This window comes from Aulonocara sp. 'chitande type north' Nkhata Bay, linkage group LG14, assembly GCF_057382095.1.
Source record: "Aulonocara sp. 'chitande type north' Nkhata Bay isolate Kocher_YH1m ecotype deep benthic linkage group LG14, A_spYH_male_GT1.1, whole genome shotgun sequence".
Taxonomy (NCBI): Eukaryota; Metazoa; Chordata; class Actinopteri; order Cichliformes; family Cichlidae; genus Aulonocara; species Aulonocara sp. 'chitande type north' Nkhata Bay.
In genome coordinates, this window is record NC_141357.1 from 36,608,854 (window position 1) to 36,636,595 (window position 27,742).

A 27,742-nucleotide genomic window follows, 5' to 3' on the forward strand; every position below is an offset into this window, starting at 1 on the left:
ACATGGATGAACAGAGAGTTGGTTGTAGCTCAGTTAAATGGATGGCATCTGTTAAAGCATGAGGTGCTCTGTGAAGAATTCCATTACCATAAAAGCCAGAACACTTGGTAGATTTATGGTTAGAGATGAATGAAGTTAAAGAAATAAGCTTCAAAATCCTAAATGAGATATAATAAGGTCTTACTTGGATGTGAGTGACTGTGTATTGTGTGGGAATAATGTATTTGTTTTTGTGAATTACTGCAGTCTGCCTCGAACAATATTTGCAGCTCACTACAAGACAAGAAATCTGAATTAAAATAAAAAGATCAGATCAGATATACTTTGTTAATATTAATACTAATACTAGAACAACTAATGTTACTGATAATTATAATAACAGTACCTCCAGCAACAACAGTAATCACTATAATAAATAAAAATAATACTGATTGTAAAATAAGAGCCGTGCATAACATACAAAAAATAAATGTTAAACTTAAAGAGCACGTGACTAATCAAATTTAGAGCATGACTTTGTTTTAATGTGAAATAAATTTAAGACACATAAATTCGTACGTGTTAAAATGAAACCATTCGTAAACTGATGGTTGAAGGAGTGTAACCGCCAGCTGTAGGAGTCTTTCTTTACTCAATTTTTGTAAGTGTGACCCTTTTTATTTCCGTGGCAAAGACTATCATTAATTATTTTTTCATTTTATTTATTTATTTTTATTATTTTCTGTGTCTACAATTTATTTTTGTATTTTCGCATGTCCGTTAATTGATTTATTAATTAAAAACAAAAAGTTCCGGTTACTAGAGTCCAAGCTCACGACCTCTGCGCATGTTCGAACTTCACGCGCTCGCGCTTTTGCACATGAGAAACCCTTGAAGCTCTGAAGGTGACTTCTGGTAAGTTCATTTTTACTAAGTGGCATTTTGTTTATCTAATCCGACGTTGCTGTTATGTTCTGATAAAAGTTACCAAGCGGTAAATTATGCTCGTGCATTTCTTGTCTTCGACCAAATTTCTTTGTGACGCAGCACGAATGTGGAGATTAGCTAAAATAGCGAGCTAGCGTGCCTAAATTAAGCCGTTCTGAGTTTGTAATAAAACTTCAAATTTTTGTGTTTTTGGTGAATTAATACGTGTCCCCACATGAAATTGCTCCAAGTGCGCTAAAGGCATATTTACTTATTATTACTTTGTTTTTTTTTCGTCCCCTAATCACCTTTCTCAGCGATTTCGCCATGTCGCTTCCACGTGTACTACAGTGCCCGTGCTCACGTGCATTGTAGCAGTCACAAACTGAGTGGACGCTTTTATAAGTTGTCAGTTTGATTTGACACAGCTGTGTGAGAGTGGAGGAGTTGAGATAAAGTTAATTTAACCCTAACATGTGTTTTTGTTAAATCTGTGGACACTTTTATGGAGGGTCTGTGCTCGTGTTATTTGTTAATTCACTCTGCCTTATTTTACAAACTGTACACGTAAAAAAAAGTGACCGGAGTTTACCCTTTATCTGTAGTCAGACCTATTCGCCGTCACCTGCTGCTTTAACCTGCAAATTTCTTTGCTGGGTTTTGATTTGGGGCATGAAGAGTGCAATTAACCCTCCGCGCCACCAGAGGCCGCTAGTGAAGCGCCGTAATATATGTATTCTAACTTGAATCATTAAAACAATAATTTACATAAGCAGATGGGCTTGTTCCGTTTTGTTAAGTTAAAATAACACTCACTTGGCGTATTGGGTCTAGGTTGCGGCGTTAATGTGCTTAAAAATGCAGTTTATTTCTTGTTTTGCGCTTTCGTTTCCCATTGGAGTGACGCGTACCACGTGTACCGGAAGGCAAGATATTATTTATTTGCGAACGTCAGTAGACATAAATAAAACCGGATTCAACATAACACTGGTTATACCTAATCTGATGACCTTATGGCTACCGTTTTATGTCTTGAAATATGTCTTGAAATTTTTCCGAACCGTCAGTGAGGGAGACTGTGCGGGGAGTGACTCCGTCTGCTCCGACGTATTCACGGTATCGCTTCTCGGCCTTTTGGCTAAGATCAAGTGTAGTATCTGTTCTTATCAGTTTAATATCTGATACGTCCCCTACCCGGGGACCATATATTAAATTGATTTTTGGAACAGGGAGATGGAATAGGGGCTTGCTCCGTCCACTCCACGCATCGACCTGGTATTGCAGTATCTCCAGGAACGGTGCACCCCCCTAAACATGTGGAAAAATATTGAAAGTTTGGCCAGGTGGTCACAGCACCAGAATAACTGAGACCCCTTATGGTTTCTTGTTGCTGATTACCAATTTGGAATGTTAGATTCCAAATTATATTAAGTTGCAACACAACAATGATGCAAACACATAGTTGCTGCAGACAAAGCAGCACACAAAAAAATTGTATCTTGGTAGATTTTAAAAAAATGTATTTAATGAGATTTTCCAATGCCTGACTAAAGCTGGCAAGGAAACAAATTGTCTGCAGTTCGTGGAAAATTGTTTATTTATCCATCTACAGTGGGAAACAAAACCACATCTACATTTATTGTCTTTAAGTCTTCTATTGATCATTTTCCAATATCCGTTTCTATATATTGGCACATTTATTTCAGTAGAAACAGAAAGCAGCTTGTGATTTAGAGCTATTTCTCATATTTTGTAGGCTTTGTAATATATTATATTATTTAATTAGTTCAGTCTGTTACTGTTATCCTCCTGGAGCAACTGTAACCCACACAATTTCCTTAAGGATTATTAAAGTATTCTGATTAGAGAAGAAAAAGGTGCAGTGCTGGTGGATACTATTTTTATTTTGCTTGCAGTAAATATTTTTAATTTATTTAACCTTCATTTATACAGCTAGTTCCAGTGAGACTAAATGTCTTATTTACAGTAGTCCAGTCTGCTTCTTAACCATCTATTATTTTCTCAAGTAGAACCTGGGTCGTCTTTATGTGTTTCACTGAATGTGCCTGAGAGAGAAAATGTTAAACCCTAGTACGTGTCTGCCTGTGTCCAGTGACGTATAACAATCTCTTGCTATGAAAACTGTTCTGTTGTTCATGAAATAAGTGGCTGTGTCACCCAGCAGCTCTCTGTGGGCTGTGGGTTTGGTCTTTATGTATATGTTTATTATCCAAAGCGCTTTTCTCTTAAAGTTGGCTCATTCCTTGGTAATCTGACTATGACTATATCAGCTGCATCTATTGGGTTATTTTGGTAATAGATTGATCTATTGATGTTTTTTTTTTACCCATCATCTGTTTCATTTTTCTAAAAAGACCCCCAAACCTTTTGTATTTACGTGACATCTGAAATTGTAATTTTTTAAAGAAAAAATTTTCTTAGCTGCCAAAATATATAAATGCGCTCAAGTAAAGTCAAAGCCAAATAAAGTAAGATAAATATGCAATCTAAAATAAGATATAAAAAATGAATCTTTACTGTCTTCGTGGAAGGCTTTGTGATTTTTGTTCATGCGTCTGCTTGTTTAAGTGTGCAGTGAATTTCTGTCTGTAAGCCTTTAAAGGAGAATGTGGTGCCTGCAATGCAGCGATGCGAGTATATCAGCAGTCTGAAGTTTGCCTTTGATGCAAAGTTTTTATGCTGCTGCAAACAAGATGTTATGATGGTGTAGACATTAATTAATATTAATAATAATTTAGTGTCCAACGTAACGTCACTGTTGCTGTGGTGATGTCAGTGCTTCTTTTCAAAACTGGGCCCTGTGTTTGCTTAATATTGTCAGACTTTTTATTCACACGCTGCTCCTAAATCCCTTTGTATCGCAGGTCTGCTTTTAGTCGCAAATGCATGTGAAATGCACGCGTTTACATCCTTGAACACATCGGCAGGCTACAGAGCTGGGCATTAAATGAAGCAGCGAAGCAAAGACTGTGTTGAGGATTGTTTATAATCCAATTTTTCAAAATACTTGATGAATCGCTGCAGCCCTATTTCGCTGTAAGAAGTGTAATTCTTGCAAAATGCATGCATTGAAGTAACATTTAAAGTAAGAAAAGGCTTCGGCTCTTCTGTAATAGGTTTTGTATTTGATTTTGGATCTGGACAGTTACTGAGGGTCGCCTGTGAGACGAGGGAGAATAGTAGGAAATATTGATCCAGCTATCACCCCCTCATCGTCTTGTTTCCTGTCACTGCAAAAGTGGACAGGAATGCTGCTCTGCAGAATGTCCGATGTAGTTCCAGATATCTGGCTGATAGCAGCATCTCATCTTGACCATTTGGTGCCATTTGTTTTTCTCTGCAGCTGTCGTGTATTTCACCAAGCATGACATTTATATTTGTTAGTTCAGGTGTACCACATACTTCTCTTCCACTGGCTGGGATGTCCTCTCTAAGAAGGAGAAGCATACTTCTGCAGTCATGGCAGTCCAGGCTTTGTTATGTGCAGAAGGGCCTAAACTCAACTCCAGCTGCAGCATTTGTTCTTGGTCCCTGTGAGCTGCAGGGAGCTCATGCGGTGGACTCGTCCTTAATCTGTGTTTTCTGATAGGTCAGTCGATCTTGTCTTTCTCACTGTTATCACTGGTCAAGGTGAACATTCAGGGTACGGCAAACTTACAACCAGAGAGGAAATGCCCAAAGTATGTGACTGGCTGCAGACTTTTAAAAATGGAATCGCATTGAGTAATCAGATGGCAAGAGCGAGCGTCAGCCAAGAGCAATTAGAAATTGAATGCAGACAGATGTGAATGAATCTCCAATAAAAGCAGTGACAGGTTCAAATACTTTTGTTTGACCTATTGAGTCAAACAATGAGAGTCAAATATTGAGAGGAGTCTGAAGCTGCAGAATGTAGTTTGAAATCATTAAAGTGAGTGTTCCTACTCCGGGACAGTAGGGGGCAGCAGCAGGAGGAGAGTGAACTGTTCAGCAGCAGAGAGCAAAGGAACAGGAAGTGGTTGTGCTGTTAGCAGAAAACGTGTGCGCTTTATGCGTTTTTTCCTTTTTTCTAAACATCAGACGTGAATCAAACAGTTTTCAGCTGCAGTTTGATTTAACTTGGAGTTACTTGAACTTCCTGTTGGTTTGTTGGTGGATTTAAGGAGGTTAAATGGATGGAAAAAAGGTGATCTTTCAGTTAGCTTTTGTTGTGCAGATGCAGCAATGCATGATGGGAAAGACTCCCCGTATATTTTAAACTAAATAACCTGATGTGGCTCTGTTGGAAGCTCCTTCCTGTGTATATAAATAGTGTGTAGTCCCAGCCTCCTGCAGGCTATGTTTGTGTTGATTGTGAGATTGTGAGCACCGTGAGTGTGCAGGGTTTGTGTGTGAAAGAGTCCCCCATGTGTGAGGTGAACAACTCATACTTACCTGGCAGGGGAGATACCATGATCAAGAAGGTGGTTCACCCAGGGCGAGGCTCAGCCATTGCACTCCGGTTGTGCTGACCCCTGCGAATTCCCCAAATGTGGGAATCTCGACTGCATAATTTCTGGTAGTGGGGGACTGCGTTCGCGCTCTCCCCTGATCACATGTTCAAAGAAAACAGAGGAAGCAGATACTGCGGCAGTGTCCTGCGTTTATTAAGGCTTAGAAGTCTCCGTTGTTGTGTTATTTGAGGAAGATGTTAGTGAAAGCTTTGTGCTGCACAGTCTTTTCACTGAAGTCCTTTGTGCACTGTGGAGCACACTGTCACCTCCCGAGTGTTCATCCACTTAACAAACAGCAGCTTCTTTTCTAATCCAGGGCAGCTCGTCCCTCTCAGTCGTGTTAGGAAAGTCATTTTTGTCCATGTGCAGAAAGACAGCCTGTTTTTTCCCTTTTCTTTCCTCTAATGGTTCCACAGCAGCCAGCATGTGTGTTATGCAGATTGTGGAAGAGGGCAGGGCTGGTAGAACAGTTAGCCAAAGTGTAGCCACCACCGAGCAAAGAAAATGGTTTAAAGATCTATGACAGACGAGCAGCTCAGACCATAACTTATGTTGACCTCACTCTTTCCTGTGTACACAAAAAACTGTCACGTGTGACCCGGTGCCCAATCAGCTCGAACAAACCGTTTGTATTCACACTTTGTGGGCTTGTCCCTCATATACGACTTCATGCCACTGGTAGCCTTACATGCCACCATCCTTTAATCTGTGCAGATGTTTCTACAAGGCTGAAATGAGCTTTGCAGGTAGTGTAATGTGATCATAGAGTGGATGTTCAGTCTGATCATGACAGAAACTCATCTTATTCCTTCTTTGCTGTTGTTTACACACAAGGAAGCTCTTAGAATATGTGTGTGCAATAAACAGTGTTGTTCCTGCTCCGGGACAGTAGGGGGCAGCAGCAGGAGGAGAGTGAACTGTTCAGCAGCACATAACAAAGGAACAGGAAGTGGTTGTGCTGTTAGCAGAAAACGTGTGCGCTTTATGCGTTTTTTCCTTTTTTCTAAACATCAGACGTGAATCAAACAGTTTTCAGCTGCAGTTTGATTTAACTTGGAGTTACTTGAACTTCCTGTTGGTTTGTTGGTGGATTTAAGGAGGTTAAATGGATGAAAAATGTTGATCTTTCAGTTAGCTTTTGTTGTGCAGATGCAGCAATGCATGATGGGGAAGACTCCCCGTATAGTTTAAACTCAATAACCTGATGTGGCTCTGTTGGAAGCTCCTTCCTGTGTATATAAATAGTGTGTAGTCCCAGCCTCCTGCAGGCTGTGTTTGTGTTGATTGTGAGATTGTGAGCACCGTGAGTGTGCAGGGTTTGTGTGTGAAAGAGTCCCCCATGTGTGAGGTGAACAACTCATACTTACCTGGCAGGGGAGATACCATGATCAAGAAGGTGGTTCACCCAGGGCGAGGCTCAGCCATTGCACTCCGGTTGTGCTGACCCCTGCGAATTCCCCAAATGTGGGAATCTCGACTGCATAATTTCTGGTAGTGGGGGACTGCGTTCGCGCTCTCCCCTGATCACATGTTCAAAGGAAATAGAAGAAACAGAAACAGATGGTGTTTATCAAGTCTCTGAAAGCTCTGTTATTAGAGAAAAGGTTACTGAATGAATGAAGACTTTGTAGTAAAGTACTACAGTAAACAGGACTTTCTGTTGTTCAGTATAATCTTCCCACAGTATAAAGTTCCCACTAATCTCCACTAGAGGCTGATAGAGTTCTGTTAAGTGGTGTGTGGTTTGTCTCTGGACTGGAGGGAAGTGTTCACACTTTGTGCTTGTCACTACCCGATCCGTACAACGCATGTGCGAAAGGCCACTACTTCCGCTCAAAGCATTTTACGATAGTTACGGTCAGAGTATCTGTTAAGATGTTAGCAATGATAAGTATCTCTTAAAATGTTTGCAGTAATGAAACATTTCAATATAATGTAGACAAAAAAAACGAAAAAGAACAACAGTCACAGTTCAGGGGATCAGATCTACCCGATCCCCCTACCTCTGTACCGTGCATGTGCAGATGGTCTCTGCTTCTGTTTCGTTTAATTCCAGTTTACTCCCCAGCAGTGTTGCCAATAGGGCTGCCACGATTAGTCCACTAGTCACGATTACGTCGACTATCAAAATCGTTTGAAGCTTTCTAAGATCATAAAAGACGCAGGAATAATAGCAGGATTTAAGAGTGTAATAACGGACTGAAACAGACGATGGCAGCACTGCATGTACAAGGATGCCAGATGTCGTTAAACCCCGAAGAAGAAGAAGCAGCTGTGTCCCAGAATTCATAGCGCAGCCCAGCTCAGTTTCCAACAATGGCGGCAGCTAGTTAGTTTTAATATTACTCTTATTATTTTTTCTGGGTCACAAAATAAACGTTTAACATATTTTCAGGTGAGAATGTAGCTGTGTAAACCTCAAATATCTGCTCAGTTTATCAGGACACCACATGTTTTGAAAAGCGCTCCGACGTTTTCGGAGACGTCTGTTACCCACTAGCTCGATAGCTAGCCGGGGGCTAGGCTCACTAGAGCCGTGAGAACACCGGACTCCCGGCAAATCGTTTTCAAACCCACCGCCGTCTTTCGCTACTCAGGTTAAACATATATATAAGTCACTTAGATAACTTAAAAATGTTATTGTTTGGCTTTTTTTTTAGTATTTTATTTGTTCCTGAGTAAATCGGTTTGGCTGAGATCAAAGTTATAGTTTTTGCACAGCTAAAACTGTCAAGCAGACAGCTGATTATCAGAAGTGTGAGATGCTTGAGAATTTACTCCGGTGTCCTGTTATATTTTAGAAAGCAAGGAGTTTATTAAACTTCACCGAAACAATCTGCAAATTTAATAAACTATCATCTTGTCTTTATTTTTAGTTAGCACCTTAAACACTTAAAGCTGTAAGCTAATGATAATCATATAAGAGCAGATGCTGCTGGTGCAATAAGCTGTACGTTTTACGTCCAATGGATGATGATCTGATTAGTCAACTAATCGCAAAAATAATCGGTGACCAGTCGACTATCAAAATAATTGTTTGTGGCAGCCCTAAGTCTGATTATGACAGAAACTCATCTTATTCCTTCTTTTCTGTTGTTTACACACAAGGAAGCTCTTAGAATATGTGTGTGCAATAAACAGTGTTGTTCCTGCTCCGGGACAGTAGGGGGCAGCAGCAGGAGGAGAGTGAACTGTTCAGCAGCACATAACAAAGGAACAGGAAGTGGTTGTGCTGTTAGCAGAAAACGTGTGCGCTTTATGCGTTTTTTCCTTTTTTCTAAACATCAGACGTGAATCAAACAGTTTTCAGCTGCAGTTTGATTCAACTTGGAGTTACTTGAACTTCCTGTTGGTTTGTTGGTGGATTTAAGGAGGTTAAATTGATTAACTATTGTGATCTTTCAATTAGCTTTTGTTGTGCAGATGCAGCAATGCATGATGGGAAAGACTCCCCGTATTTTATTAAAACGAAATAACCTGATGTGGCTCTGTTGGAAGCTCCTTCCTGTGTATATAAATAGTGTGTAGTCCCAGCCCCCTGCAGGCTGTGTTTGTGTTGATTGTGAGATTGTGAGCACCGTGAGTGTGCAGGGTTTGTGTGTGAAAGAGTCCCCCATGTGTGAGGTGAACAACTCATACTTACCTGGCAGGGGAGATACCATGATCAAGAAGGTGGTTCACCCAGGGCGAGGCTCAGCCATTGCACTCCGGTTGTGCTGACCCCTGCGAATTCCCCAAATGTGGGAATCTCGACTGCATAATTTCTGGTAGTGGGGGACTGCGTTCGCGCTCTCCCCTGATCACATGTTCAAAGGAAACAGACCCCTAAACTCAGTTACTCAGTCAGATTCAGAGATTTGCTTCTTATTGAGTATCTCAGGGAGATGTGAGTGATGTCAGGACTGGCTGCTGTGGCTCATTTGTTGAGTGCAATTTGTAGTTCTCCCTGTTCTCCACTAAAGGAAGACAGAGCTTTGCAAGTTGGTCTGCTCTTTGTCTCGGAACTTTTATTACTGAAGGAATTTGCTCATTCTGTGTCCTGTATTGATTAAAAATCAACACATGGATAAAAACAAATATCCTCTCATCTTTGATTTTGCAGATTAAAATGTGCATTTTTATTATTTTATTTATTGTGACTTGAACACTATTTTTGCTTACATAGCTGAAAGTGCACTAATCTAACACTCATAAGGTTTTACTATATCAGATTGACAAACGTTTACCAACGCCCTGTAGGTACTGTTCTTTACAGCCTCTCCAACCCCGGTATTTTTACCATAAAAACGGTAACCTGACCAAAAAAACAGCCACAAAACAATTACAATTGTTAAAAAAACAGTGTTCAGTATTTTGCAATAATTTTTTGTGGACTGATTTAATAACTTCAGTAAAGGCATCTCCACCAATAAACCCATATTCAAAACCACCTACCTACAACTAAGGAAGGAGCCAAAGTGTAAGAAGTTCCAGTCTGAGGGGTGTACAAGTTCAGCTTAGCCAGCTCTTTGTGTTAGCAGATTTGATCAACACTAAAACTAAGAAATGACCATGGTGCTTACAGAGGCTTTCATTGTTGGACTGTGTGTGTGTGTGCGCAGCTAAAGAGAGTGTTTGATAAATCATCAGCCAACACTGATGCTGCAGGCGAGTCGGTAGAGTAATGTTGCAGTTGGTAATCATGTGAATTTAAAAAATTTGTATTTTTTTAGTGCTATCAGCGTTAATCTTGTTAAAATGACGAGCTGACCGCGTCGACGCCGTGCAGCCCCACGCACGGGGCGATCCGCGCTAACTCGCTAACAGAGATTTGTCACATTAATGCGGTTATGGCGTTAACGTCATTTTAACAAGATTAAGGCTGACGGTATTTTTCCAGTTGGTGCTGCAGTGTTGTGGCAATTACACATTAAGGAGTGTCTGAACAAAAAGCAATTCGCTTCTGGCGCATTTCTTTATAATGATGACATTTGCAGGCGGGCATTCAGGCTGTGGTTGCCTAGGAAACTATCCCGGGTTATTAATACCTCTGTCATTTGTGGGCCAGTGACAACCTTTGCTCGTGTTGTTTGTGTGTAGCTTTGTTTTGGAGTTAGATTAAGAGAAAACAGAGAGGACTAACCAAACTTGGTATCATACCAAAAAACAGGATTGTGAGTTGGGGATTATTAAATTTTGCATATTCCTCCACTTTACATTGTCAGGTTCTCTTGGCATACATTCTTTATGTAGTCCAGTCTTTGGTGTTCGCACTCAAAAGCAAGATAGTGTAGTTCATTTCTTAAGCCACCAGTTTGCTAATACTCTTCAATAGCACTATAAATATCTTGGCCGTGTTTCTCACATTTATCCCTGTTGTATTTAAAAATTTCACAAGCTTGCTCAGGGCACCGTGAACCTGGCAGTGTGACAGCGGTGTAGTCATGGGCAGACTCGTATGTAGGGAAGTTTTTCAGCTGGCTTTTTGAGTTTAAGATTAAGTAACATTCAGCACTGGTGCACCTAACTTTTTTTTTTTTTTAAGGCGCACCAGCACAAAAGTTAGGCGACCCAAATTTTTCAACCACATCGCTTAACACCGCAGTTTTACGTGTGCACTTTTTGGGGGGGAAATTGCTGTCCGTTAGGGCTGCTTTGGCACTCTTTGGTACGTTTCTGAAACATCCACGTTGTCGTAAAACGATTGCTTCGCAGTATTTCACACTTGGAGGATAAATCAGGCTCATTAAAACTGACCTGCTCATGTTGTTGAGGCTTACTTGCTGTAATGACCTCTTTCCAGTGGATTTCTGCTTCACAGAGGAAAAAAAGCACAAGCTTGTGCTTTTTTTCTCAATAAGCAGCAGTATCTCTGAATCAATCGGCATCTTTGTTATGCACTCGTCTTTATTTCATGTTTGTCTTGTAAAGGTCCTTTACAAGACAAACAGTGGCATGTACTGCGCTGACTGCTAGCTGAAGTGAGTAGTCTAAAATTTGTGTTGCGTTTGCCTCTGTGTGCTGCCTGTATGTCTTTTTTTGTTCTTGCTCTACGTGGACTACATACACCTGCTCCCTGTCACTTCAAAACATGCATCTCTAATCAGTGAGAGCGCCTTGGCACTATCCCTACTAGTGAAGACTATGTTGTTTCAACAGTGCTTTCCTCTCGGGTTCGTTGAACTCGGACATGCATAGAATCAACTTTTCCATGTTTTTGTTCATAGTGTGTTTGATCTTGGCGTGACTGTAGGCGCAAGAAGTAGAAAAGGATGGGTTTCAGAGCGAAGTGCTACTTTCTATGTAAAAGGGCCTTAACAGTGTGCTGTTTATCTTACATCCTTCTCTGGTAAAAGGTTTACCTTTACACAACTGCATTCTTATGCTTAAAGTAGCCAGATATATTTCTTGTACAAACTGTGGAAAGAACAAATAGTTTGTGTCCCTAGCAAAACCGTTATCAGCACAGGAAAGCCTGGTTTTGAAATATCTACAAGGCTCATTGAATGAATGAATGAATGTATGAATGAATGCAGAATTGTCTACAGTGACCGTAGACTCCGGACCAATCACAACGCAGAACTGTCTGCTTTAAGGATGCACTAATTTGACTTGTCTCAGATATGATACTGATGTCTTGGCTTCAAGATGTCATGTTGTTATTCATATAATTTATTTATTCATATAATTTATTTAGAGTAGCTTCATTTAAAGGCTGCTCAATGAGTTGTTGCACTGAACTAACGTCCTTCTAGCTTTCTGGCTTGTGAGACTTTCCTCTGACTGGACATAATGAAAGAAACCAAAGCTTCGTCTGACTTAGGCTGGATATTTAAGGCAACACACTATCCACCGACAGCGCTAAAGTGGAAACACGAAAGAGATTAAAGTGAACAGAAGAGAGATTCTGCTGCTGTTTGATTCTTGTGTGTCATTGATTCTGTGTCTTGTCTGCCTTTCTGCAGGTTTTTCTGGCTCCTCAGTTTCCTGAGGGTTTGTTATATTATTTGTCCTCTCCCAAAACCCGAGTCCAAACCAGCCGGCTTACCACACGAAAAACAAAGCACATCTGCGTGCAGTGTCTTCTTTCTGTTTGGCCTGGATGCTTTGCCAATTTCCAGATAAGGTGGATGGGAAGTGGAGATGAGGCAGATGAGATGGTGTGAGAAGACAATAGCAAATCGGAGGGGAGAAAGAGAACATTTATAAACCCAGACAACAGATGGTGAGTGAAAAAGAAACACTTGGTCCATCATGGGAAGCCCCCAGCAGCCTTGGCCTATTGCAGCATAACTAAGGGAGGATTCAGGGTCACCTGATCCAACCCTATAAGCTTTCAAAGCATAGAAAGTGCAAAGCCTAATCTTAAAAGTACAGTGTGCTTCTGATAAAACACATGAGGAATACACTATGAAATAAGTTGTTACCTTAAGGTTTTTAATTAAATAGGCTACACAGAACAGCTGTTTTTGTGTGAAGGTCCTTCGTTTCATTATTTTGGCTGCTGTAGAGCTGGAATGTACCAGCTTGTGGGATAAAGTGTGTTTTCTCTTCCCCACAGCCTGCGATGTTGCCGCGGCAGCATCAGACAGTTGGAAAGAAACAGACTCCATGTGGACGGAGGGCAGATGTCCTTCTGCCCAGCTAGAGAACACCAGGATGAATTCCTCAGACTCGGTATCTGACCTTGTGCTAGCGTGGCGGGCCCCGAGTTCCTTCTGATGCTGAACAGTGTCCGGCCTTATATGACCACAACGTGTAGGTGACAGACTCCCTCAGATCTGGATCACTGGCATCTTTTTTTTTTTTTTTTTAAGCATATCTTAGTGCTGTTTAAGTTTTGTTCATGCACATTTCAAGGTATTTTACTTACCTCTTGGTATTTTAATGTTATTCTAGGAATACTGCCTCGGTATCTTACTAAATATAATAATGCGACTTTTTCTTCATAATTGAGCGGTGCCTACTTCAATAAAGTGCGTTGTCAAGAATAGGTTATCTATATAAAAACCAGTGCTACAAATAAGATCTGGGTCTGACTCGCTCCCTGATGGAGACAACTTAGAATTATGTTGCCAAATAAAACTGATTTTGATTGAATATTCTCATTCTTGTTGATTCTGTTGGCTTTTATATGACCTACTTTATCCTGGTTTAACCTTAAAGCTCATCCATTTCTGCAGTACACCGCTCCACTCTGAGCTGCATTAAAAATGAGGGTCACGTTTACACTCAAGACACCGAAGAGTGAACGGTGAAGTCAGAATGATGGAACAATAAAGTTCGAATTCAAGTTTGTTTTTTATTTTGTAAGAACAAAATTCTCTGCGCACCAGACACGAAGACGCAGACCTAAACAGACAAATTAAAATAACAAAACAAAAAAAAAAAATTTTGATAAAAGTTGCAAAAGACAGCTTTTACAAAACCATGTTGTCCACTGCCACTGAACAACCCGAGCTTAGAACAATCTTTTAAATGTTCTATGTCAGGTTCCTGTATGATACAAAAAAGTAAAAAGGACAACTTAATATTGAAGACACACAAAAACTGATACTCTAATGCCAACTTGTTCTCACTCTCAGGGTTACAAATACAGCTGTTATGTCAGAAGATAAGCGTCCAATGACATCTTGAGGCTTCTAACAAAAACGGCAGTAATTGAGGGGCTGGGGTGAAAACATGTTGATGCCACACATCTGGGGGATAAATATCAAAAGTTTAAATGCTTGTTAGCATTAGTTAAGCTTAATATATCAAATACACAGAATCACAACTGCATTGTGAGAGGTTACAATACATGACTGTTGAAAATCTGTTTCTCCCCCGTGGTGTGTCGCAAGCAGTTATGGTCTAAGTACACGTGAACATGGGAATGCAGGACCAATCTTCAGCTTCCTCGATACAAAAGAGCGCTCAGTTGGCGTGCTGAACAGTGGAGAAGCACAGTTTGAGGGTGTACGGGTAGGGACCGGCTACAGAGAGAGAAGAGAGTCAGCGTTAGCTCAACCCAAAGAAACAAAAACAAACCATATACAAAATTCCTGCAATGAGCCAAATGAACTGAATGTGTGCTTTAACAAGTGTGTAGGTGAAGCACGGTCAGCTCCTTAGAGTTAACTAACTCTTAACCTGACAACTGCTTACTGTGTATAATTTAAAAAAGGATACTTGAGAGCATCATTGAAAACTTACTTGGATTTTTCATTTGGTAGTGGTTTATCATGGCCAGAGCTTCCATAGCATCGTTGATCGACTCCCACTCTAACAGACCTGAAGCACTGCGATCACTGGGAGCTGCTCCGCCTGGTGGGCACAGATGCAGAAATGTGATGAGACGTTAGATTTTATTCAGATTCAGTCATCGTTTTAAATATTTATCGGTGCATCTGCCAGTCTTCTTAAAGCTCACTGGCATAACTCAAATACACGTCAAGAGGAGGCGGGTGTAAAGCAGCGTACTTTTTCCTGTGAACATTTTGACATTAACAGGAGCCTTGACACCGATCTCGTCACAAATCTGTAAGAAGACAAACATCGTTAGGGTCTGCAGGTGCAACACTTGTGATAGTCACAGTTTGTAGGAGGAACTGTGCACATGCAGCCCAAGGATTCAGACCTGAGAGAAGATCTCCGGCGTGGCTTCTGGCTGAGCGTTGAAGAAGTGCAGCACGTTGCTCGGGTGCTGGATGCGGTTTTTAGCTGCTTGTTCTGGGGAGGTGAACCGGTTGTTCCTGGAGCCATGGAATTCCTTGAAGCTGCTTGTGCCATCTTCCAGCTCGTAGCATTGACCAGGAACGATGGCTTGCTGCTTGGATACGCTGCAGGGAATAGGAGGGGGGAGGGGGATCAGCCTTTTAAAATCATTTATGGCTCTTACTATTTAAGTCTCCAAAACTCAGCAGCTTCAGAAGCTCAGGCATAAACCAGTGGGTGATGTGTCCATGTTTTGTGATGACATTTCCACAGCCTTTACTTTGGACTAAAACAGTGTGTCAGCCTTTGTGTGATTCAAGTCTTTAAAGTGAAACTAACATCAGCCACTCTGCTGCCCGTAGACTTCTTGTTTGTGATTGGTCAGATGTTTTCAACTCCAACTGCTATCCAGATGATCGATTAGAGAATCCGGGGCAAACGGCTATCAGTTAACACTGGGGCGAGTGAAACTGTTGTGCGTGACTAGAAGCTGCTTTGTTCGGGCTCAGATGGTCCTGGAGCGATTTCGTCAGTCTGACACTTGTAGATTAAACTGTTCAAGTTTAACTCACCACACATTCAGTTTCTGTCCAAACAGGAAGTTGTTGTTGAGGTGAGTGATTGCACGGTCCACAGCGTAGCAGTCTCCCATCTCCACCATGGCTGCTCCGGGCTTACTCTTCATGAACTTCACCTGGAAGGGTTCAAAGACAGGATTGACTGGTGCTCTGCTATTTGCCTTTCGTTTTGACCTAAACACAGAATCAATTTGCTCTCTTGACTTGTGTGCGTGCTGATGAACTGGAACACAAGTGTGGCATTGTTGAGGTGGAAAATATTGACTCCGTTTCAGCCATGATAACACTTCCTGCTTACATTCCTTTGTTTCACTCTCAGTGTGAAATTTTGCTTGCTGGTAACTTCATCCTGCTCGCTGAGCTTTTATATCCAAACAGGAGTTAGAAAAACAAATGTGAGACACCTCCTGGGTCATTGTTAAATGTTCATGTCAGTGCATTTACTTCTGAAGGAATATACATTAACTGCATAAAAAGATTGAGACCGTTATGCAAGTTTAAGTAGCAAATCTGGACACAGCACCTGTACCAGTTACCATTTAAAATCATGAGCCTGTGCTGGTCCGACGCAGGATTTACATTTTCCTGTGTTCATTATTTTAAATGTTTGCATTAACTTAATGTTCACCTAAGTAATCTCACTTCAGGTTTTACTGTTCAAAGGTGCCATATTAGGTTTAAGTCATAATATAGAGTTACAGGGTTTTGTAAGTTCATATTAATTACTACAGCACACATGAAGACCCACAGGCACGACATCCCAGGGACTTAGACACGCACCAAAATCATCTTTTATTAGACCTGTGTTCTTTCTAATGGTCAGCAGAGGTCTGACTGCTGAAGACTTCTGGTCCTAAACCATAAGTGTCAAACTCTGGCCCGCGGGCCAAATTTGGCCCGCAGCGTAATTACATTTGGCCCGCGAAGCCATACCAAATTACTATCAGAGCTGGCCTACTGGTATTATACAGCTAATATATATATTGTTTAGTATTAAGCTTTGCTTGTTCCATATTCAGTTTTTCAGCAAAACGTGTTTGAGTCCATAAGAAAAGATTCATTCAATAAATATTAACGTTAGCCCGCGACTTTGTTCCAGTTTTGAAATTTGGCCAACTGTGTATTTGAGTTTGACACCCCTGTCCTAAACAATAAGAAAACATCCATCAGCTCCGAACTCTGACATCATCCACCGATGTCGTTAAAATAAAGACCATAGCCTGATATAAAAGACTGATGTCTTTTATAAAAGACCCACCTTCATCTTAGCTCTTTCAAACCAGGACAGTTCTGACCAACTGTGGGAGCGTGAACATACCCATGATTATCAATACAGTACTTAGAACTCATGATTTAACCCCCAGTATAAACAGGAAAGTGTTTACTGAGCTCAAGGGAGATGAAGGATGTTTTCACATACACCAAACACAATCAATGATTGATGATTTACAATGCAGCAGCTCAACCATCAGCTTCGCAGCTAAAAAACAGGCACTGACCCGCTCTACGTTCCCATAGAGACAGAAGATGTTGAAGACGCGGTCGGCATTCATCTTGACAGGGTCCAACCCGTACACCATGACAACCGGCGAATCAGCATGTGCGCCGTACTCGCCAGGAGGAGGGGGAGGAGGTCCGTAGCCTGGACCGTAGCTTCTCCCTCCACGCCCTCTCATTGGTGGACCCATACGACGACCTTCGTAGGGCGGGGATCCGTAGCTTTCATCGTAACCATGGTAACCGCCTCCTGAAGAACGAGGCAGAAATCAGGAAAGTGAGAAAACGTGAAAATAACCCCAGTAATCAAGCAGGGTGAGGTAAATACTGAAATCTGTAGAGCCAATTACATAGGACACAGCACCACCTCACTGCCACTGTGTGGAGGACCCAATTTACACAATCGTCTTAACTTGAACGTACCAAGTTTAAAATGACTGCTGACTCATATTGGATGTAGATAGTTTGGATTATTAAAGTTTAAACCTCAGTTTCCCCAGTTTAGGGCTAATAAACCTAGTCTTAAACTAGATCTCGACTGAATCCTTCTTTCAGTCTGGGACTAGGATTAATCCACATACAGAGGAGATTAGCTCAGCATTTTGCATGTTGTGTTTCAGTGGGTTCTCTTGTTCCCCAGGGGCGTGAGAGCCTTACCGTACTCTGGAGGGTGGTCGCCCAGCAGAGCAGGCTGTCTCTGGCGCTTGTTAGGGTTGGCATTCACATCGTCTATAAGAACAGGAAGACAAAAGGAAAGAAGAAAAGGATAGAGAAAGAAAAAAAAAAAAAAAAAAAAGGTGATAAATATAACAAGAAAAGTCTGGAAACAGAACTGTAATCTCTACATGACAATGGGATGCTTGAGCACAAAATATGTATTATGGTAAACTGACATTTTGATGCCAAAGGTGCATCAGAGTGCACACCAAAGCGTCTAAATAATCTGTCAGAGGAACAATTACAAAAACAAAAAAAGAAACTAATCAGAGTACTTAAGAGAAACGCATGCATTTAAAGATTGATGCATCTGGCTCTCACAGGCCAGATGCATCGGGCCTGCGAGAGCCGCTCAGATTACAGATTACACTCCAAACATCTCAACCATCTCAGCAACTGCCCCTTTTGGTCTTGAGTGATTGTAAAGGAATGGTGGGGGAGGGCAAGGACGTGTAATGAATGACAAAGACAGCATTAGGGTCTAAGGAAATAACCCCAAAACCCCTTTAACTCAAAAACATCCACAATGCTAAACCCCTTAGCATGTAAAGTGGAACAGGAGTAAATGGCAAGGGTGAGGTGGATGCTGATGATCTCAGAGGTGAAGAGGGTAAGGGTATCAAACAAAGTCAGTCTGGATAAGTATGACAAATGGCTAAATTAAAAAAAAAAAAAAAAAATTTGTACGCTCACACACACCTGCATTGCTCCCATTGCCATCTGCATCACCATCTGTACAGGTACACAATAATCATACACAATCAGAAGGGAAGCCAGGTTAATCATGGTTACATCTTAACTCAAGTGAAGTTACCCGAGGTAAGTGTGGAGAGTGCATTAAGACCACTCGTAAATGATAAGGCTTTCTGTCCTCAGTGGGGAAGAGTTTTATAAGAAATGCAAGCTTGGTACCTTTGCAGGTGACAAATTTAGACTCTCCTAACTTTACCAGGTGTGTGCCGCTTTGTAATTAGCAGGGTTGGTCACAGACACAGACTAAATAAAAGAAGGACGTAACCACCATTGGTTTGCGAAGCCTTGTTAGGAAGTTTCAGGATGAGTTCTGAAACCACACGAAACGAGAGAACCCGAAGGGCACCGCTCACTCTTTGGCTAACAACTTGTGACTCACAAGCAAATAGCCAATAGGACACCCTGGAAAACCTTATTGTGTCCATAGTTTATTTGGTAAACTTAATGCGTTACTCGGTGAGAACATAAACCAATCAGGAAAGTGTTAAATGAGGTCACAGAATGGAGCTAAGGACCAGTTTTCCATAGACGTCTACACAGCTGCAAGTCTTTTTGCCCCCTACCGCCCATTTAGAAGAAACTTTTCAGCGTTGGTAGCTACGCCCATCTTTTATGCCATCTGTTGTCAAGCACATCCGACACGAGCCCATTAAGTTCACACCCAAACTCCAGATTAAAACATGATTTATTTCCCAAAGAAACTAGCACAGCTCCAGGGAAGATGGATGAGATTACTGATGGCTGTAAACTGCCAACAGAGGGAGCAACAACACAGCTTACAGACATACAGAGAGCAGGTTTGACATTAGAAAACAGAACCACAGCCTCCTCCAGAAAGAGAGATTAAGCCTGTGTGAGGGGAAGGAAAAAAATAATTTAAAAAGAATGGAGTCATGTCTGTCTTGTGTGGCGATGTTGGTAGCTGGGCTTTGGGGTCATGTGGTGCTGTGCAGTTATGTTCCTTGAGAACAGGTCTCGATTTACTTACTGCAAGTTTACAAACAGTGGGAGGAAGACATTTGCTGCGGCAGTTCCACCACTCTCCACTCAACTCATTTCATCCCAAACTCTTATCCATTTCCTCTTTTTGGGGAGGGGGGGGCAAGTCTCCACCTCAGGATCGATTTCCTGGTTTAGCAAGCTGAAACGCCCACTGGTAGGTGGGGAGCTTGGTTGGCGTTTCCATCCTTTTTGTTGCGTTTTGGAAAGGTAGGACTTGAAGCTGCCATAGAGCACATTTCAGTGGGGGGGAAGCTGGCTCCTCTTAGCCGCAAATTGCCAAACCTGCATCACATGGAAGGTGTTACACAGGTTCTAGAGACTTAAATATATTTAAAGAAAAAAAAGGAGAAAGAAGCTAAACAGGGATGCAAGTAGTAAGAAAATCAGAGGGAGAAAGAGGAGAAAGAGCGAGAGAGAAAAGCTGAACTCCATGTGAGGGAGGGACACAGTGGATGGTCTGACTGGACTCTGAGTGTGCTGATGGTGTTGTCAGCAGTGTCTTGTCTTCATCAGTTGTCTTGTGTTGACTCCAATGTGAGTGGAAATGTCTTGATTCGAGGGTGTGAGGTGGATCAGTCGGTACGGCATCAGTGTGCTGCGTTCGTGTCGCAAAGCGTGACGAGCAGTTTAGCTCGAGGCTTTAAAAAAAATGTGATCTTGACTGATTGTTATCAGTATGCATCGTCTGCTGTGGTGAAAGATGCCTGTCACTAGCTTCTGACTGGGTGGGTGGTGCTGTGTCTTCTCTGGTGTCAGTCTTCGTTTGGTGTAGACAATGGGAGCACTGTAGCTGCTTGTGTCTCAAAGTGACGAAGAAGGGGGAAAACGGAGGGGAGGGACCGAGTGTAGCTCAGTACCAAAACTCCCCACACTCTACAAATGTCTCCATGGATCTTGTGCAAGAATGCAGAGATGACGATTGAGTGGTGTATCAGTCCTACATCGGCGTGTTGGATGGATGGTATCTCAGAGGACATTTGGCCCTCTGTGTGATAGTGGTAGTGTCCTCCCTGAAGAAGTGGATGCTTGAGATGGTGGTCGCTGAGTGTTGATGTCAGCGTGTATCTGCACAAAGCTTCTGTGCATAGTTGGTTTTTTTTGAAAGTCACCCATTACAGAGAGCCAGTCAACTGATGCTGGTCCAACACCTCTGTTCTCAGCCAAAATTAAATGTAATAAAATACAGAAGCAAACTTCAACTGAAGCACATTTGGCTTTTTACACCCGACTACCGACCCCCCCCCCCCCCAAAAAAAACATGTTTTGTCAACCGAAATGTAAATTTTAAGGTGTAATTAAAAACAGTGGGAAAGACCAGCATTAGTCTTGGTGGCAAACACATGTTTTTCAGTTAAGTGACTTTAAAGGTACCTTTTGTAATTGCCCTCTGCAGGCAGGAGGGCAACACTTAAAAACTTCAGATGCTTAACCTTAATTAGAAAAAAAAACAAAAAAAAAAAAACAAGCTTTTTTTAAAAAGTACAATTGTAAATAACTGTTCGCCTGGTTTAACAATGGTTAGGTTAAGTCACTGTACCTCAGGGTAGAAAGTGGCATTACACAAGAGTACAGCCCAACCATAGACCAACTTCAGTTGTACAAAAAAGTACCTTTAAAGTCAAAGTTTAACCACACTTTGAGAAAAAAAAAAAAAAAGTAATAGTACTAACAGATGTCCAAAAACAATCCTGCAAAAATGTGCCATGAGAAGGGCAGGAACAGCAAATGCCAGCAGAAAGAAAATGTGCACATAGCAGGTTAGCTTCTCTGTGACTGAACTGATTCAAGAGGACATTTAATGAGAAATAATAGAGCAGCCAATGCTCAGTCAGTGTGACCATACAGACATCTGTCTCAAAACTGGGACTGGGAAAAATAAACCTTAATCTTCTCTACTTTAAGTTACATGAAGAATATCAAAATGTCTTATTTAAATTTTAAAAAAATAAATACAAATAACAGTATAAAGGAGTAAATACTGTTGCTTCCAGTCAGTCACACTGCTGTAATGTGAAGAAAAGGCTGTAAGACATTTCGACCTTTTCTGCAGCAGAAAACAAAAACGCACTTTAACTGTCCAAGTTTGATTTAGACTTCTGCGGGAAATAGACGTCCTAACCTGTCACCTCTACCTTCCACGCCATTCAAGTCATTACATTTATCAGGACGCACACATCAGGTTACGAAGTAAGGTTAAAAGGATTTTCCATTTCCTGTTAAGCTTTGAGGCAGATTTGCTGCTGAAGCCTATTTCAGGCATTAGACTGGTCCCTGCAAACCAAGTAATTTTAACATCTTTACACAAGAAGCTAGCATAATCTTTAAGACTGAATACTAGATTTGTTTATATTATTGGTCTGAAACTGCAAAATGATTACCAACTTGAGCTTTAAAAATAATAGTAGTGGAGCAAATATTGCGCATTAGCTCTAATTTAGATTAGATTTAGTTTTAATCAAGCAAGAGAAACGCCTCCACCTCCCTGCTTTTTCCCCAGCCTTATTGTTTCTGTAATGTTATAGACTTCCTTTAATGTAAAACAGCTACAAGGAAAAGAAAGAAAGAAAAACAATGTTTAACGGTGGGTTCGCTTTGCAGGTGAACTGACTGGTATATATACACCATCACTGGCCTGGCTGTTTTTAACCCTTTATGCATTTTGTTGTTTTGCAGTATTATTTATTATAAGACACCCAACTTTAGAAAAATCAACCCATTTATTTAAATCACTCTTTGTGGAGGAGGACATATTGTTAATGTGCTGTCCCAGCATTAGGCAAACAGTCTCTCTACTGCTTTGGGGAAAAGAAAGCTGCTCTATTCTTGAAACAGTGAAAACTACTTCCTGACAGTAACTTCCGCCCGAGGTGAACTGACTTAATGAGCTGCTGGGAAACACAAACTAGGTTAGACAGGTGCCGAAGCAGGATCTACAGTCACAAGCACCACAATTTACTCATCTTAAGAGTCTGAAGGGAGGGTCACGTAACAAGTACACAAGTAAACCAGAACAACAAGATGCCACAGAAAATATTAGCCTCGCTATGTTATCTTTCTCTCTGTCTGTTCCTGCCAGTCTCTCCACTTAGCGATATGCTGGTTTGTAAAAAATAAAAAATTACAAGTTCTGCTTTTTTTTGTTTTTACTTAATGAACCTGAAAACCCAGAGAAATGTAAAGACCCAAAGTAACGCTTCAGTCATAATGCCACATTGGTTTGTTTCAAAATATGCCACATACACTTAAAAAAAAAAAAAAAAAAAAAATGGATCCATGTTGTAGCATTATCAGTGAAGAGTGCTGCCTCCATCTGCCCAGTAGCATGCTTGCTGCAAGTCCCCACAGTGGCAGTAAGGGTGCTGAACAGTATCAGGCTTCTCAGCTACAGAGCATATGTAGCACTAAGCAAATGTCTGGGGGTGTGTGTCTGCTGCTTGAGGTTTTACCTGGGCCTCCCAGATTGGGGTTTGTGTAGTCCCAAGTGTCCTGGTCATTCTTGAACACATTCAAACGAGTTGGCTGGAATAAAATGAAGAAAAAAAAAATTATATGAATAAACAAATCCGACTTTTAACCTGTCAAATGAAAATAAATTTTAACTGACTGGACCGGGGTTCTAAACCGGTGGCTCTTTCCCTCCAATCTACTGTGGCTTTGGCTAAAAAACTATCTAGAATCAGTTTTACTTATAACTAGCTTTCATTACATGTCATTAACTCAGAAACATTCACTTTCTAACAAAGAATTTTATTTGCAGGTGTTACCTTTGCATACTCGATCTTCAGGGTGCAGCAGCCAGAGTAGATATCTGCTCCATTGAGTGACGCCTTGGCCCTCTGGGCACTTTGAACGGAGTCAAACGTGATGGCATGGTTAAGGGCACAAGGTGTGTATTTGGACTTTTTAAATGCCACTAAAGAATGAAAAAGAAGACAGCAGACAAAAAACAAAACAAAAAAACCCCCACATGCTGTTAGGCACTGTGGGTAAATTTTAAGCAACTGTAAAAACTTTTCTGATCTCCACCCTGTTTCTTATATGTTTATAAAGATACCAGCTTTCCTTTGTTTCTCACAGTTAACAAATAAGATAGCAGCCAATGAGGACTTGAAAGGATATTCAACCATTGCCTGGACGCCGTTTTTCCTGAAGATAACGATTCTCTGGACCGGCCCACAGTTGTTGCAGATAGTGTAGAGGACGTCCTGAGAACATGAAACAAAACACATTTTATGATTAGATTTGTTATTCAAAACAATCTTAATGCAAGTTTTGACCCCCCCTTAAAAGTTTCATACTATTTAGTTTTTGTTTTTTTTAAATAATCAGTTTTCTTGAAACTCCCAGATTTCCCCCCAATCTGAGCACCACCTTCTGTACAGTCTGAGAATCTGAGTTACAAAATTCTAACTGTGCAATTACCCAAAGCAGCATTAAAGTGCAACCAGCAGGTGTGAAGTCAATTCCTGAGTGTACTCCCATTCAAAAGGTTTACAACTGTAATCATAAGCTAGGTGGAGTGCAGCGATTCCCAAATGGTGGCGTTCAGAACTTACTGATGCTGTTGGTGTGTCATTAACTATATAAAAGATCCATGTTAAATTTTAAAAATTGATTAAATATGTCAATCTGAGGATGTGAACTTCTTCAGTAGGGTGCACCATATAAAGTGGATTAACATAACGCTACTCATTGTGTATTAGGGCTGGGGGTTATGGCCTAAAATCCATATCACGGTATAATTTGAAGCATGTGCGGTGACGATATATATATCGCAATATTTTCTTTTCTTCTGTATAACGTATTTTACACACTATAAGGCACACTTAAAATCCTTTAATTTTCTCAAAAATCGAGAGTGTGCCTTATGTATGTATGTATGTATAACATTAGCACAGTGAAGCTGAAGGATGAACGCTAACTTTTTCCACTCGATAAAAGTTAACGTGAGGGTTTCTGGTGGTTGGGGACAAATGCAATTGCATGGCAGGATGCTATAAATGGACCAAACTTCAGTGAGGAGAACAACTGAGATAATCCATCCACAATACGAGGTTAGTCATTAATATACTGCAACTACATGGGAATAGAGCAGCTGTGAGAGAATTTGGCATTAAAGAATCAAAGGTAGGGAAGTGGAGGAAGCGCAGTTTTTGGCTTTCCTCATATTCCAAAAGTGCTTCGTCTCTTTGCTATTACTGTCGCCCGGCATAATTTGCAGAGGTTGTTTGCAGCCGCTGCAATGCTTTCGACCAAAACGGGCGCAGCTTCATGTCACCATCAACATGCGCTATCGCGGTAGAGTGGTATAGTCAAAATCTCTGGCCAAATTTATATGGTTTCTACCGTATACCGTTTATACCGCCCACCCCTATTGTGTATGTGTATACACTTTCACTGACAGGACGTCTACAGGCTGGTACAAGCCTGGGGCTGTATGGTGTCCATGAATGATCTAAGCAGGGATGTCTTTCTACCGTTACATCGCCAGTACCGCCACTCAATTTTCAGAGAAAAGCAGCACATTCCAACAAATGGCAAAGACACTCTGTATTTGTATGGGTTGTAGCATTTGTGGTCTCTGCTTCCCTTTTATTTCAGCCACCGACACATAACTGACATTGTTCCAAACTACCAGAGCGGCAGCCAACTTTAAAACTTTTCCTGCAGTGCATAACTACTAACAACCGTTTGTGGTAAAACAACAGCACTGACATTTAAGGACACCCGTCAGCTGGTACACAAAACAGTCCCAGGCAAAGTAATGACACAAATCGTTGCACTCACCGTTGTAATAGGGTAGATGGGGTTCATGATAGTGAACAGAAGAACATTGTTAACGGTTCTCGAGTCATCAGAGTCTCCGGGCCTGGATATCTTCTGGCTGGTGGAGTAGTTGATGAACGCTGGGTGGCCGGCGATGTATACCTGGTTGTCTGCAGCATAAGTCACAGCTGTGGATGATCCGTTCATGTCCTCGTACTCTACCAGCGCCTGACGCTTATTGGGCATCACCACCACATAGCTAAGACAAACAGAACACATTAGCTGGGAGTTGATAACTTTATTTATATCGCACCTTAAAAAAAAAAAATCTTCAAAGCATGCCAAACTAAGACAATACACAAACTAAAAGCTGATAAATGAATGACATGTAAAAACCATCCTGTTGGATCTGACGAAGTAATCTGAAGGAAGTCATGAAGCGTCGAGCCTTGGTGAGGTTGTTCCAAAGTCTTCAGATATAAGCACTGACTTAAGGACCCTACCTGAGGGTCTAAAGGGATCAGCATTTCTCTATGTAGTTGAAGGCCAGAGTTGGGTTTGGTTTATAAGCAATCATTAAAAGTCACTCAGCTGCTGCTTGCGGAAAACTTTATTCCAAGTTTTTACCTGATTGCTCCAAATTCTTGCAAGGCTTCCACGAGGTCAGCTTCTGTAACACCATCCACCAGCCCCCGGACATGGACCACCACGGATGGAAGGGTCTTGTGCGGATCTTCGTATCCCTATTAAAATCACAATTTAAAAATCAAAACAAAAAAACAACTAACTGTAGACTTCTTCTTTATGAAGGTTTTTTTCCTGGCTCATAACGAGCATCCGTACAGTGAGAGACTTTGTAATTATGCAACTGTATAAGGACCACAAAACAATCGAGATGCGATTCTATTCAGACTTTTAGCTTTAATTCAGGATTTCAAGAAATTGAACTATATTTATACAGCGCCAAATCACAACAGCAGTTACCTTGAAGAAGAAAGACAAGAAATTAACTGGATTATTCTGCATTTAAAAAAAAATGAAATACAATACTTGGAATTTTCCTTTTATTGGGCACCAAAATATTTGACAATCAATGAAGGAAAGTCGAAACATGTCCAGTTACTTGTGCAACCTGCGGACATCGGGTCATCTATTTAAGGATTCTGACACGCTTAACGAATTTATCCTGCAGAAATAATTGCGAGTGGAAGGTAAATTCCCATATGTGCATTTTTGCGGGTTTTTTTTTTTTTTTGTGTTAAACCGTCCCACAAAAGATAAAATATATTTTAATACTGTAACACGCTCTCTTCCACATGGTCTAATAAAATTACACCTAGCTACACCAACAAGCTACTCAGTGAGACACTCAGGATTTCCAGTTTGTTGCACTTCTGTGCGTCCTTCTCGGACTGAATACTGGTCACTATCCCGTTTGAGTTTTGAGCAGTTGGGGGGGGAAGGGGTGCTAATCAGGCCCACGGTTCTAATAACGTGCTTTCAATTGCATAGTTATACAGTTCTGTATAAACGTAAATAATAATAATAATTGGCTTGCTCAAAGTATGGACTAATGGTCAATGATCTCTACAATAAAAAGCGGGTTATTTCGTGGGGGACTAATAGCTAGCACGATGCTAACGTTACCGGCACTAGAACAAAGCCGAGCTACGGCAAGGCCGAGGCGGAGAAACCGCCCTCCGACAGCTCCATTCAGAGGGCAAGGCACGGGCACAATACTATTTACGCCCAGAGACACATCCCGAGCAGCTGCAATCGAAACTACACAGCGTTTAAATGGAAAAACATTGTAAAACGCCCAGTTTTGTTGGACAACTATCTTCCCGGGCATGGATTTAATAACCTGCGGCGCGTCGTGACACATTTTTTCCAGCTCACATCTGAATGAATCAAACTGCACCGAGAAATGAGTTACCGAGCTGCGTATATTCACACTGTACGCTAAATTAATTCCCATTCTTCCTGAGACCAACGTACCGTGGCCATTCCGTCGGTTTTCTGTCTTTTCGTTGCCCTGCCGTCTTCGCTGTAGTAACGGTTAGCTGCAGTAGCCATGTTGTCCCGGTTAAAAAGGATGGTGGTAGTGACGACGAAGTGAAATGGACGGAAAAGTCAAGAAAAACGAGGCTTGCGTATCCACGCCCACTTTCAATACATAACGCGATATGATAGGCCCAGGCAGCTGTCAATCAGCTTGTAACTTGAGTAAGAACCAATCGGAAAAAAGAAGCGTTTAAGTCATTATTTTGAAGTTAAACGCAGCATATACCAATACAAGGCTGGTTATTTTCAAGTGACCTCAGATTATGTACTTTTACCGAACAGGCGCAATAT

The 27,742-nt window shown here is 41.3% G+C and overlaps 1 protein-coding gene, 1 long non-coding RNA gene and 4 other non-coding genes across 8 annotated transcripts; 5 read left to right on the forward strand and 1 right to left on the reverse strand.

Annotated features, from left to right (window-relative positions):
- The first annotated feature begins 681 nt into the window (after positions 1–681).
- Positions 682–13,478, forward strand: LOC147315167 (uncharacterized). The gene is made up of 3 exons (XR_015124764.1): positions 682–894; positions 12,344–12,603; positions 12,940–13,478. It is a non-coding gene; the product is annotated as an uncharacterized LOC147315167 (long non-coding RNA).
- LOC147315168 (U2 spliceosomal RNA) lies at positions 2,025–2,215 on the forward strand. The gene has a single exon (XR_015124898.1). It is a non-coding gene; the product is annotated as a U2 spliceosomal RNA (small nuclear RNA).
- LOC147315169 (U1 spliceosomal RNA) lies at positions 5,333–5,496 on the forward strand. The gene has a single exon (XR_015124863.1). It is a non-coding gene; the product is annotated as a U1 spliceosomal RNA (small nuclear RNA).
- Positions 6,759–6,922, forward strand: LOC147315170 (U1 spliceosomal RNA). The gene has a single exon (XR_015124888.1). It is a non-coding gene; the product is annotated as a U1 spliceosomal RNA (small nuclear RNA).
- Positions 9,035–9,198, forward strand: LOC147315171 (U1 spliceosomal RNA). The gene has a single exon (XR_015124899.1). It is a non-coding gene; the product is annotated as a U1 spliceosomal RNA (small nuclear RNA).
- A 182-nt stretch (positions 13,479–13,660) lies between the features above and the next one.
- On the reverse strand, positions 13,661–27,563 carry LOC147315172 (heterogeneous nuclear ribonucleoprotein L-like). Of its 3 annotated transcripts, XM_086262433.1 has the most exons (14): positions 27,386–27,560; positions 26,015–26,130; positions 25,409–25,646; positions 23,741–23,826; positions 23,386–23,482; positions 23,068–23,140; positions 18,566–18,598; positions 17,807–17,878; positions 17,152–17,399; positions 15,647–15,768; positions 14,998–15,199; positions 14,841–14,898; positions 14,574–14,684; positions 13,661–14,353 (listed from the first exon to the last, which is right to left on the reverse strand). In XM_086262433.1, exons 1-14 carry the CDS (start codon positions 27,461–27,463, stop codon positions 14,295–14,297), a joined length of 1,593 nt encoding a protein of 530 aa, XP_086118559.1. In that variant the 5' UTR covers positions 27,464–27,560; the 3' UTR covers positions 13,661–14,294. The 3 variants fall into 3 exon arrangements, with proteins under 3 accessions (XP_086118559.1, XP_086118561.1, XP_086118562.1); XM_086262435.1 differs by lacking the exon at positions 18,566–18,598 and having other exon boundaries at positions 27,386–27,558; XM_086262436.1 differs by lacking the exons at positions 17,807–17,878; positions 18,566–18,598 and having other exon boundaries at positions 27,386–27,563.
- Positions 27,564–27,742: the final 179 nt, after the last annotated feature.

Excerpts from the sequence above, each read along its gene's own strand:
- LOC147315172 (XM_086262433.1), bottom strand. The coding sequence starts at position 27,463 with ATGGCTACTGCAGCTAACCGTTACTACAGCGAAGACGGCAGGGCAACG. Across the intron at positions 23,827-25,408 it reads CCATCTACCCTATTACAACG|GACGTCCTCTACACTATCTG; the intron begins GTGAGTGCAACG and ends TCATGTTCTCAG. Across the intron at positions 23,483-23,740 it reads GGCGTCCAGGCAATGGTTGA|GTTTGACTCCGTTCAAAGTG; the intron begins ATATCCTTTCAA and ends CCATGCCATCAC.